The sequence below is a fragment of the Dasypus novemcinctus genome, chromosome 10, assembly GCF_030445035.2.
Source record: "Dasypus novemcinctus isolate mDasNov1 chromosome 10, mDasNov1.1.hap2, whole genome shotgun sequence".
In the NCBI taxonomy this organism is placed as follows: domain Eukaryota; kingdom Metazoa; phylum Chordata; class Mammalia; order Cingulata; family Dasypodidae; genus Dasypus; species Dasypus novemcinctus.
The window spans coordinates 7,832,152-7,844,456 of NC_080682.1; the positions used below are offsets into that span (position 1 = coordinate 7,832,152).

At 51.4% G+C, this 12,305-nt stretch overlaps 1 protein-coding gene across 4 annotated transcripts in view; it reads left to right on the forward strand.

The window, feature by feature from the left end:
• The window catches only part of SPTBN2 (spectrin beta, non-erythrocytic 2), a 45,386-nt gene that overhangs the window by 16,265 nt on the left and 16,816 nt on the right, over positions 1-12,305 (forward strand). For all 4 annotated transcript variants that reach the window (XM_058305120.2, XM_058305121.1, XM_058305122.2 and 1 more), the window contains 6 exons: positions 6,120-6,237; positions 6,774-6,932; positions 7,193-7,495; positions 8,414-8,567; positions 8,774-9,644; positions 11,083-11,220. In XM_058305120.2, the coding sequence (XP_058161103.1) occupies positions 6,120-6,237; positions 6,774-6,932; positions 7,193-7,495; positions 8,414-8,567; positions 8,774-9,644; positions 11,083-11,220 (1,743 nt within the window). The remainder of the gene's footprint in view (positions 1-6,119; positions 6,238-6,773; positions 6,933-7,192; positions 7,496-8,413; positions 8,568-8,773; positions 9,645-11,082; positions 11,221-12,305) is intronic.

The following is a 12,305-nucleotide window of genomic DNA, read 5'->3' on the forward strand; positions in this document are numbered from 1 at the left end:
TGGGGGCACCCCTGTGTGGCAGGGCACTCCTTGCGCACATCAGCACTGTGCATGGGCCAGCTCATCACATGGGTCAGGAGGTCCTGGGTTTGAACCCTGGACCTCCCATGTAGTAGGCACTCTACCAGTTGAGGCAAATCCATTTCCCGCTAAGGTCTTTTAACAATCATCTGTCTCGAAGTGTGGAAGTATGTTTTCTCTATCATTGAGCTCTCTTGGAGTTAACGTGTTCAAGCTAAAAAACTGATATTAATCAAGAAAACTTCTGTTCCTGGAAATCCCAGGGAATGATTTGATCTGTGCCTTTTGAACCCAAAAGTCCTTACCAATGTGATCCATGCGAAAGTAAAACAAGTCATGGGGTAGCCACTGAAAATAATGTTGGAGAAATGTGCTTATTGACGTGAAAAGATGTTCTTAATGAAATAAACAGAAAAGCAGGTTACAAAACAGTTATTTGTGGACAGCAGGGCAAAGAGTGTTCAGCATGTAGGTTCAAACTGTCTTGAGTTCAAGTCCTAGCTCTGCCACTTAGCAGTTGTGACCCTTGAACAATTTAGCCTCTCCATGCCTTGGTTTTCTCATCTGGAAGAGGGAGATACAAGTAGGCAGACAACGGTGAGAATTAAAGGAGTTGATGCATGCACAGTCCTGAGAGAAGTGCCTGGTTCACAGTGAGAGGATCCCACTTATGCAGAAGAAAAGTCAGACATGCACGAACTGAAGAGTAACAGTGCTTGTTTTTGGGTGGTCTCTGGTTATTTATTTTATTTTTCATTTTGATTTCTTTTGAGGAGATTCCAGGGATTGAGCCCAGGACCTTGTACGTGGGAAGCAGGCACTCAACCACTAAGCTACACCCACTCCCCTCTGTTTTGTTTTTTCTTTGAGATTATTTTCATTTCTTTATTTATCTCTCCCCGCTCTCTCATTGTCTGCACTTGCTATGGCTGTTCATCTTCTTTGTTTCTTTAGGAAGCACCTGGAACCGAACCCAGGACCTCTGTTGTGGGAGGGAGGCGCCTAACAGCTTAAGCCACCTCCTTTCCCTGCTTTGTTGTGTCTCTCATTGTGTCTCTCCTCTTGTGTCTTTTGTTGCATCATCTTGTCTCTTCAGTTTGCTGTACCTGCCTGCCATGCCAGCTCACCATCCTGCTCTTCCTCTTTAGGAGGCGTTGGGAACCTCTGTTCTCTGCTTTGTTGGGTCTCTCATTATGTTTTTCTTCTTGTGTCTCGTTGCGTAATCTTCTTGTGTCAGCTTGCTGTGCCTGCCCACTGTGCCAACTCTCTGTCTTCTTTAGGGGACACCAGGTACCGAACCACAGACCTCTCATGTGGTAGGTAGGAGTACAACCACTTGAGTCACATCCACTTCCCTGGGTCTTTTTTTCCCCTTTGTGACAGAGTTATAACTTTTTTTCTCATTTTTAGAAATTTATTGAAGTATATCATAAACATAATAAGTGTATAATAATAGTTGCGAACTTACAAAACAAACATATATAACATCATACAGGACTCTCATAACTCACCCTACCACCAATAACTTACATTGTTGTTAAACCTTTTTAACTAATGATTAAAGAGCATTGTCAAATTATTACTACTAAACAAAGTATTTTTCCCCCAACCAATCCTTTTATCTTTATATCATTTATATATGAACATACATAAACAATTAAGTGTATAGTAAAAGTTGTGAACCTACAAAGCAAACATGCATAACATCATACAGGGACCCCACACATCAACCCTCCACAAACACCTTGCATTGTCATGAGACGTTTGTTACAAATTATGAAAGAATATTGTCAAAATCTAACTACTCATCATAGTCCTTATCTTACATTTGGTGTATTTTTCCCCCAACCCACCCTATTATTTTTTAAATATATTTTTTATGACAGAAGTTGCAAACTTATAAAACAATCACGCACATGTGCAGAACTCCCAAACAACACCCGTCCATCAACACACCACAATGTGGTGTATCATTTGCTACAGATAAAATAATATCTGATTGTTACCATGTCCATAGTGTACCTCTGGCTCACACTTTCTATACTGCCTCAGTATCAACACAGTACATCTTCCACATAGATGCAAGAATATTACCTTGCTACTACTAACCACAGTCCATAGGTCACTTCAGCTGCATTTTTCCCATGCTTCTCCACATTCCCACACCCCGCAGTAGGGATATACATCTGCTCCAGCTAACAAAGTACACTCTTGCATCTGTGCCGTCAACCACAATTCTCATCCACCTCCTGGTTCACCTGTGCTACCAAGTTCTTAGATTATTCTCCAGCATTCTGTCAATTGGCATTTACATAACTAGACGACCATTTTCAGTCACATTCCTATAAACCAGCTGTTACTCACTGTGTGTTACCATCCACTCTATACATTTTCACACTTCTACAGTAAAGCTAATTAAAACTTCTACATACATTAAACATCAGTAGTCCACTCAGTCCTCCTCCTAACTCCTTTAAGAATCCACCAACTACCATCAGGTCTTGAAGATATTTTCCAATAATTTCTTCTAGAAGTTTTATGGTTCTTGCTTTTGTCTTTAGTTTTTGATCCATTTTGAGTTAATTTTTGGATAAGGTATGAGATAGGGGTCCTCTTTCCTTCTTTCAACTATGGATGTCCAATTCCTTCAGCATCATTTGTTGAATGGATTGTTCTGCCTGAGCTATGTGAGTTTGACAGGCTTGTGTCAAACCTGTGAGGGTCTGTTTCTGAACCATAAATTTGGTTCCATTGGTCTATTGTGTCTGTCTTTAGGCCAGTACCATGCTGTTTTTACCACTATAGGTAGGTATTATGATTTAAAGTCTGGAGATGAGGATTCACTTTTCCTTTTTATGATGTTTCTGGTTATTCAGGATTCCTTACCCTTCCAAATAAATTTAATGGTCATGTTTTCAATTTTTTTTTAATGCTAGTGGAATTTTTTTTATCAGGATTGCATTAAATCTATACAACAATTAGAATTGATAGCTTAATGATATTTAGTCTTCCAATCCGTGAGCATAGAATGTTCTTCCAGTTACTTAGGACTTTTTTAGTTTGTTTTAACATTGAGTTGCAGTTTTCTGAATACAAGTACTTTACATCATTAGTTAAGTTTATTCCTGATTATCTGAGTTTTATCTGTCATACTTTATTTTCACCACTTTTTTGAAACTTTTACTTACTTTTATTGATATAATCTTCATTTCTAGACTCTCTTCCAGGCCCCTTCCTCCTGTCTTTCCTTTTCAGGCTCTAGCACACCCTTTAGTATTTCCTGAAAATCTGGTCTCTTGCTTAGAAATCCCCTCAGTTTCTGTTTATCTGTGAATATTCTAATTTTGCCCTCATTTTTGAAAGACTTTTGCTGGATATAAGATTCTTGGCTGGAAGTTTTTCTCTTGTAGTATCTTAAATATATCAGACCACTGTCTTCTTGCCTCCATGGTTTCTGGTGAGAAATCAGCACTTACTCTTATTGGATATCCCTTATATGTTATGCATTGCTTTTCTCTTGCTGCTCTCAGAATTCTCTCTTTGTCTTTGTCTTTTGACATTCTGATGAGTATATGTCTTGGAGTTGGGCTGTTTGGATTTTTTTGGATGGAAGTACGTTCTGCTTCTTGGACAGGGATAGCTATGTCCTTCAATAGGGTTGGGAAATTTTCTACCATTATTTCTTCAGATATTCCTTCTGCCCCTTTTCCCTTCTCTTCTCCTTCTGGGACACTCATGACACATATGCCTTTTGCTGTCATTTAGTTCCCTGAGACCTTGTTCAATTTTTTTCATTCTTTTCTTCATCTGTTCTTTTGTATGTTCGTTTTCTGAGGCCATTACTTCAAGGTCATCAATCCTTTCTTCTGCCTCCTCAAATCTGCTATTATATGATTCCAATTTTTTTTTTATTTTATTCATATAAGATCTGTTATTTTTCTATGTATGCTTTCAAATTCTTTGTGCTCATCCAATGTCTTCTTTTTTTTTAAAGATTTATTTATTTATTTAATTCCCCCCTCTCCCCCGGTTGTCTGTTCTCTGTGTCTATTTGCTGCGTCTTGTTTCTTTGTCCGCTTCTGCTGTCGTCAGTGGCACGGGAAGTGTGGGCGGCGCCATTCCTGGGCAGGCTGCACTTTCTTTTGCGCTGGGCGGCTCTCCTTACGGGCGCACTCCTTGTGCGTGGGGCTCCCCTACGCGGGGGAGACACCCCCGCATGGCAGGGCACTCCTTGCGCGCATCAGCACTGCGCATGGGCCAGCTCCACACTGGTCAAGGAGGCCCGGGGTTTGAACCGCGGACCTCCCATGTGGTAGACGGATGCCCTAACCACTGGGCCAAGTCCGTTTCCCCCAATGTCTTCTTAATATGCTTAATCTCTTTAGCCATCTCATTGAATTTGTTAAGGAGATTTGTTTGAACATCTATGATTAGTTGTCTCAACTCCTTTATGTCATCTGGAGGCTTATCTTGTTCCTTTAACTGGGCCATAGCTTCCTGTTTCTTGGTGTGGATTGTAATTTTTTGTTGGTGTCTTCACATCTGGCTTACTAGAGTATTTTTTCTGGGTGCAGTTTTTCTCTTTAGTTTAGGGCTTCCTATCCTTTCTCCCTTGCTGGTTGAATAGTAGGAGCCAAGCATGTAGTTGGTGCTGTAAGCTGTGGAGGCTCAAACTGCCCTCATTACACCAGGGACCAGTGAAGCTTCTTCCAACTTTCTCCTTTGCCAGGGATAGGGACAGAGTCACAGGTGTGTGGAATAATCCAAGTGCAGCCCTAGACTGTAGTTGCCCAGAGAGACTGATGAAGCTTCACATCTCTTTCTCCTCTACCCGGGGAGGGGATGGAGCTGCAGGTGTGGGCAGCAATCTATGCAGTGCAGGTCCAAGATGACCGCAGTTGCCCTGGTAGACTTCTGATTTTCAGTCTATGCCAGCCAAATTTACCTGCAGTTACCTGTATAGACTGGTGCAGGCCTCCTCAGCCTCCTCCCTGCCAGAGGTGGGACTGAAGCCTAGGCTAGGGCTGCAGGCTGCTCTGCCTGAAAGAAACTGGTTCCTGCAGACACTGAGAGTTTCAGTCAGCCTGGCTTCCCCTCAGGCTGGGGACAGAGCCAGAATGGTGGCTACTGGCCTTTTTCTGACTTGAGCTGGTTCAAACCCAGCTGTTCCCAGAGTTATATCTTAGCCAATTGAGTCTACCAATCAGTGGCCGAAATCAGCAGCCAACTGTCTCCTCCTCCCCTGTTTCTGGGAAATGGGGCTTCCAATTCCAGCCATAGAACAGCTCCTGGGACAGCTTGTGGCGCTAGAGTAGGACAATCACTGGCCTCTGCAGCTTGGCCGGTAATTTCCCGGAGAGGCCGGCGCAGGTCCCTGCAGCTTCCTCCCTGCTGGAGGTGGCACTGGGGCCTAGGCTGGAGCTGCAATCTGACCTGGATGGAAAGAAGCCGGTCCCCACCAGCACTGGGATTTTCAGTCCGCCCCGCTTCCCCTGTGCCAGGTGCGGAGTTAAGATGGCAGCTCCCGGGCTCTTTCTGACCTGGACAGGCTCAAACTTTAGCTGTTCTCAGGATCATACTGTAGCGCACTGGATTTCCTCATCATACCTGAAATTGGTGCCCAACTGTCTCTTCCTCCCCCATTTTTGGGAAGTAGAACTTTCAATTCCAGCAGCAGATCAGCTCCCGAGGCGGCTTGTGCATCCAGTGGAGGATGGACACTGGCCTCTGGGGCTTGGAGCCTCTACTTAAGAGTCTTCTCTGCAGATGAGCAGTCTCCTCCTTCCACTCCCCCAAGGACGTTGCAGGATGCTCTTCTGGCCTCCTGGAGCCCCCAAACAGGTGCTTCAGCAGCTCCAGAGAGCTCCAGAGAGGTATTTGCTAACTGCCCTGTAGCAGGAGCTGACGAGGAGCTCCTGACTCCGCCGCCATCTTGCTGGTTCCCCCTGGTTATTTTTAAAGTTCCATCCTTTCAGTTTGCCAGTGTTTTCTGGCTTTTACACAAAGAGCACATTTTTCCTAAGAAAACAAGCAACACAGGGCACTTGATTTTGAAAAAGTGACCTTTGACTCGACCTTGACCTGGCCTCCGACCTCAGGTTCACCGAGAAAGGGAACTTGGAAGTGCTGCTTTTCACCATCCAGAGCAAGCTGCGCGCCAACAACCAGAAGGTCTACACGCCCCGCGAGGGCCGCCTCATCTCCGACATCAATAAGGTCCGCAGCCCCGGCCCCGCCCGCAGCCGGCCACCCGTGGCAGCCCCTGGCCCACGCGCCTCCCACGGGTCCCCAGACCCGGGGCTGCCACCGCCCCTGTTCTGATGACCCACTCTCCGCGGGGCCACGCCCCTTGCCCGGGCGGCCCTGTCCCGTGAGTCTACCTGCAGGGACTCACGCGGAATTGTGCACCAAATCCCTTACCGTGCCCAATGTGCCCAGCTCAGTATGCCTACTTCCCTCCATCCTAGACAACACTATAAGAGTAACAAAAATAAAAATAAGATTCGCCCATGGCCCTGCTACCACGAACAGACCAACAGGTGTCCACCGTTCCCTGTTGCCCACTGCTGTGCACAGGCTTCCTGTGGCTTCACAGCGCTCCCAGTGCCACCCCTGCCTCTTAGGAGCCTGCCAGGCCACCTGCCACAGACCCCCCCAGACTGAGCGTCCGTGGGACTTACCACGTGCCCCCAGTGCCACGCCGGCTTCCAGAACCCTGGCCCTTTAGCACTGATCCCGTCCCCACCGCGCAGGCTTGGGAGCGGCTGGAGAAGGCCGAGCACGAGCGCGAGCTGGCCCTGCGCACCGAGTTGATCCGTCAGGAGAAGCTGGAGCAGCTGGCCGCCCGCTTCGACCGCAAGGCCGCCATGCGGGAGACCTGGCTGAGCGAGAACCAGCGCCTTGTGTCCCAGGTACGACGCGGGGGGGCTCTCGGTCCACCGGACCGGTCGGGAGTGGGGGGCGAGAGAAGCGGCTGGACAAGGAGCCCGATGGGGCGGAGGCTAATGAAACAAGACAGGCGAGCAGGTGGCCAAGAAGGCCAGGCGCAGGGACCGGAGAGGATAAGGCTGCCTCGCAGAGTCGGCATCTTGCAGCAGGAGCGCTTAGCGGGCAGACGGGGTGAGCAGAGAAGCTGCCACCCCCGTCCCCACACCTCCCCGCCCGGCCCCAGGACAACTTTGGGCTGGAGCTGGCCGCGGTCGAGGCGGCGGTGCGGAAGCACGAAGCCATCGAGACGGACATCGTGGCCTACAGCGGCCGGGTGCAGGCGGTGGACGCCGTGGCCGCCGAGCTGGCCGCCGAGCACTACCACGACATCAAGCGCATCGCCGCGCGGCAGCACAATGTGGCGCGGCTCTGGGACTTCCTGCGGCAGATGGTGGCCGCCCGGCGGGAGCGGCTCCTCCTCAACCTGGAGCTGCAGAAGGTGTTTCAGGACCTGCTTTACCTCATGGACTGGATGGAAGAGATGAAGGTACCAGGGGCCGTGGGCGGCGGGGGAGGTGCCCTCACGCATTTGCTCAGCCCGTCTCGAGAGGGCGTGTGCCAGCCCAGGGCGCTGTCCCCAGTTCCGATGAATGAAACCAACAGGTCCCCGTCCTCTGGGCGCCCATTCTAGCGGGAGGAACCCGATGATGGAACACATGCACGTGTAAATAAACAAAGCAGCAGCCGGTGGCGGAGCTGTGGGGAAGCCAGAACAGGGTTGCGTGATGGGGTGGATGGGGGAGGCCTCTTCAAAAAGGTGCCATTTAAGCCGAGACCAGAGTAAGGAGCCAGCCCGCTTAGGGCTCGAAGGCCTGGGCACAGAGTCTGGATCCTCTTGAAAGTAACGTGGAGCATTTAACCTGATTTCTGGAAGGTTCTGACAAGGAGAGAGGTGTGATTTTGGACTTAGGTCTCAGAAAGGTCACTCTGGTTCCCGCAGGAAGGAGGATTGTGGGCGGCCCAAAGTGAAAGCAGAGACAGGTCAGAGGCTGTCACGGTCCTCTGGGCGCCAGCTGGGGGGGGAGGATAAAGGCCAGGTCTGGGAGAGATGCCGAAGATGGCTGGGGTGCCGGGATCCAGATGACAGGAGGGCGGTGGTGATTGTGGGGCCGAGAAGATGAGGCACAGCAGAGCTTCCAGGAGCAGGATCTAGTAGGAAAGACCTTCTAAGGGAGGGGAGCTGAGGACGAGGGAGCCAGGGTGCCAGCCCAGAGCTAGGGAGTCGGGGTGTCAGGGCTGGCGGGAGCAGGTGTGCTCACCAGACACAGCCCCCGGGGTCCCCCGGAGCCCTTGGAAGGTGCAGGAGGCCCAGGAGGCGGGCGCGGGGTTGGCACGTGTGCCGGGCGGGGCCGGGAGGGACTGGGCGGCAGGGAGGCGGCCCTCGGCATGCACGCGGGCCTGGCAGGGCCGGCTGCGGACGCAGGACCTGGGCAAGCACCTGGCGGGCGTGGAGGACCTGCTGCAGCTGCACGAGCTGGTGGAAGCGGACATCGGCGCGCAGGCTGAGCGCGTGCGGGCCGTCAGTGTGTCCGCGCTGCGCTTCTGCGACCCGGAGAAAGGTGCCACCACGGGACGGGCCGGGGCCGGGGAGGGCTGGGATGGCAGACGTCCAGGCTGGGAGAACTCGGGGACGCGGAGGGTGACGGGCACCAGGCTGGGAGCCGGGGAGGGGAAGGGGGATTCCTATGGGGGCGGCGAGCCAGGGGACGTGAGCAGCCGGGGCGCTGGGCCACAGCTCCGGACGCTCGGCCTTGTCCCTCTGCAGAGTACAAACCGTGCGACCCGCAGCTGGTGTCGGAGCGGGTGGCCGCTTTGGAGCGGAGCTATGAGGCGCTGTGCGAGCTGGCAGCGGCCCGGCGGGCCCGGCTGGAGGAGTCCCGGCGCCTCTGGCGTTTCCTCTGGGAGGTGGGCGAGGCGGAGGCCTGGGTGCGGGAGCAGCAGCACCTCCTGGCCTCGGCCGACACCGGCCGCGACCTGACGGGCGTCCTACGCCTGCTCAACAAGCACGCGGCCCTGCGGGGCGAGATGAGCGGCCGCCTGGGGCCCCTGAGGCTCACCCTGGAGCAGGGCCGGCAGCTGGTGGCCGAGGGCCACCCCGGAGCGGGGCAGGCGGCCGCCCGCACAGCTGAGCTCCAGGCCCAGTGGGAGCGGCTCGAGGCCCTGGCGGAGGAGCGGGCCCAGCGGCTCGCCCAGGCCGCCAGCCTCTACCAGTTCCAGGCAGACGCCAACGACATGGAGGCCTGGCTGGTGGACGCGCTGCGCCTCGTGTCCAGCCCCGAGCTGGGGCACGACGAGTTCTCCACGCAGGCCCTGGCCCGGCAGCACCGGGCCCTGGAGGAGGAGATCCGGGGCCACCGGCCGACCCTGGACGCCCTACGGGAACAGGCGGCGGCCCTGCCTCCCGCGCTGAGCCGCACGGCCGAGGTGCAGGGCAGGGTGCCCACCCTGGAGCGGCACTACGAGGAGCTGCAGGCCCAGGCGGGCGGGCGGGCGCAGGCGCTGGAGGCCGCCCTGGCCCTCTACACCATGCTCAGCGAGGCCGGGGCCTGTGGGCTCTGGGTGGAGGAGAAGGAGCAGTGGCTCAACGGGCTGGCCCTGCCTGAGCGTCTGGAGGATCTCGAGGTCGTGCAGCAGAGGTAGGGTCCCTGGGGGCTCCCTGCCAGGAATGGCGTTGGCAGAGGGGCCGGGGGGGGGGGGGGTCCCACCCTAACCTAACCGCCAGCTGTTGCTCTAGCCCTTTATCTTAACAGAGGTCTGTTTTTGTTTTTGTTTTTTCTCATTTTGTTTGGTTCTAGGTTTGTTTTTGTTTCAATGAAAAATGTTAAGCATATTCAAAAGTAGAGAGAATTTTTCAACAAACCCCCATATACCCTTTTCCCTGATTGAATAAGTATCACAACATTGCTCTGTTTGAGTCATCTTCCTCTTTTTAAAGTAAATCTCCAATATTATCACTGCACTCTGTATTCTTCAGGATGCATCCTTGAAGAAACATGAGGACACATTCTTAAATACATTCTATTTATTTATTTATTTATTATGTATGTGGATTTAAAATAGCTGATGCTTTGAAGTTATAAATTCTTTGGACAGAGACGATGATTTGCTTCTTGTAAAACTGCTTTTGTTTCCAGAATAATAAATCTTGAAGCCATACAGAAAAGACATTTTTTCTTATAGAACCTCTGTGCCATTATTACCTAGAACAAAATTAGCAATTCCTTGATATCTTCTATTCCACCTCTGGTCAGATTTTTCTGGTGGTCCTAAAAAATGTAATGAAGGGTTTTTTCAGTTTTCAGGATATCCTATTACAAGGGTCAGCAAACTACAACCCTTGGGCCAAATCCAGCCCACAACCTACTTTTATGCATCAAGTTTTATTGGAGCCATGCCCACTCATCTATGGCTGTTTTCACACTATAACAGCAGAGTTGAGAAGTTGTAACAGAGGCGGTACAGCCCACAAAGCCTAAAATATTTACCTTTACCAAAAAAAGTTTGCCAACCCTTGTTTTGTTAGAATACAAAATACCTCTGGGAAGAGTTGTACTTTCTCCTTTACCACTTGGGCAAATGCTTTTGGTTATCACTTCATTCTTTACCACTTCTTAGTTGGATGGGCCCCATGTAAACAGCTAAGGGATAAGACCCAGAGGGAAAAAGAGAGACTCTTATAAGCATGAGACCCTGTGATAAGGATTAGTTTGACCTATTGTCCAGCTCTTCCTGCCCTTTAACTTGCACCATCTTTTTGAGAAACTCTAGGGATGATCGTTGTTCTACTTGTTTTGGGGGCACTCAGGGCTCCTCCCTCGACCTGCAGATACTATGAACCTTATAGGCTAGGAGGTGCAGAGACGCCTATGAAAAAGCCTCATGTGCAGGGGAACGGGTGAAGCTCAGTGGTTGAGCGCCTGCTTCCCACGTACAAGGTTCTGGGTTCAATGCTCAGTACCTCCTAAAAAAAAAAGCCTCACGTAGAAGGAGAGGAGTTCTGGGGAGTGTGAACAGCGGGGGCCCAGGTACATCACCACTTCCCACCGCTCAGGCCCAGCTCTTCTACCCTGTCAGGTTTGAGACCCTGGAGCCCGAAATGAACGCCCTTGCAGCGCGGATTACTGCCGTGAATGGCATTGCTGAGCAGCTGCTGCAGGCCAGCCCCCCCAGCAAGGAAAGCATCGTTGACACCCAGAAGCAGCTCAACCACAGGTAGGGTTGGGGAGGGCTGGAGCACTGAGAAAGAATGCAGCAGGTGAGGATGGCCATCAGAAGAGAGTCTCATCAGGCATTGGATGGGCAGCTAGAGATGAGGAAGGAAACCCGTCTGGAATATGTCAGGGGAGGAAACATGAGGTAGCCTGAAGAGGCTGGTGACCAGACAAGAAGCAATTGAAAGGAGGGGTAAAGGGAAGAGGAGTGGGGAGAGCCTCTTGCAAAAGTAGAAGTGTTTTGGTGGTTCCTCAACAATATAAACCTAGAATTAGCACGTGACCCAGCAATTCCACTCCTAGGTATGCCCCCAGAGGAATTGCAAGCAGGTATCCCAGCAAAACCTGTGCACACATGTTCATTGCAGCACTACTCACAACAGCCAAAAGGTAGAAACAACCCAGGTGTCCAGCAACAGATGAAAAGATAAATGAACTACTATAGCCATATGATGGAATTTCATCTGGCCATCAAAAAGGATGAAGTGGGAAGTGGATGTGGCTCAGGTGATAGGGGCCTCTGCCTACATATGGGAGGACCCATGTTTGATCCCTGGGGCCTCCTGGTGAAAAAAGAAGAAAAGAAAGCATGCCCGCCTGGTGAGCCAAGTGCCCACATGGTGAGCCAAGTGCCTGCACAGCGAGCCGAGTGCCCATCTGGGCGCCCGCACAGCAAGTGCCTGTACAGCAAGCCAAGTGCCTGTGTGAGTGCCCATGTGGTGAGCTGAGTATCCACGTGGTGAGTCAAGTGCCCGCGTGGTGAGCCGAGTGCCCTCATGAGTGCCCTCACAAGTGCCCGTGTGGTGAGCCAAGTACCTGCACAGCGAGCCGATTGCCCAAGCAGTGAGCCAGTGCCTGCACAAGTGAGTCACACAGCAAGATGATGATGCAACAAAAGAGAGACAAAGGGGAAAGTCAAGGTAAAGCACAGCAGAGGTGGCACAATTGACAGGGAACCTCTCTCCACATCAGGGTTTCCCGGATCGAATCCAGTGAATCCTAGAGGAGAAAGACAAGAAGGGAAAGCAAAAGAAATAGATACAGGGAAACGGACTTTGGCCCAGTGGTTGGGGCGTCCGTCTACCA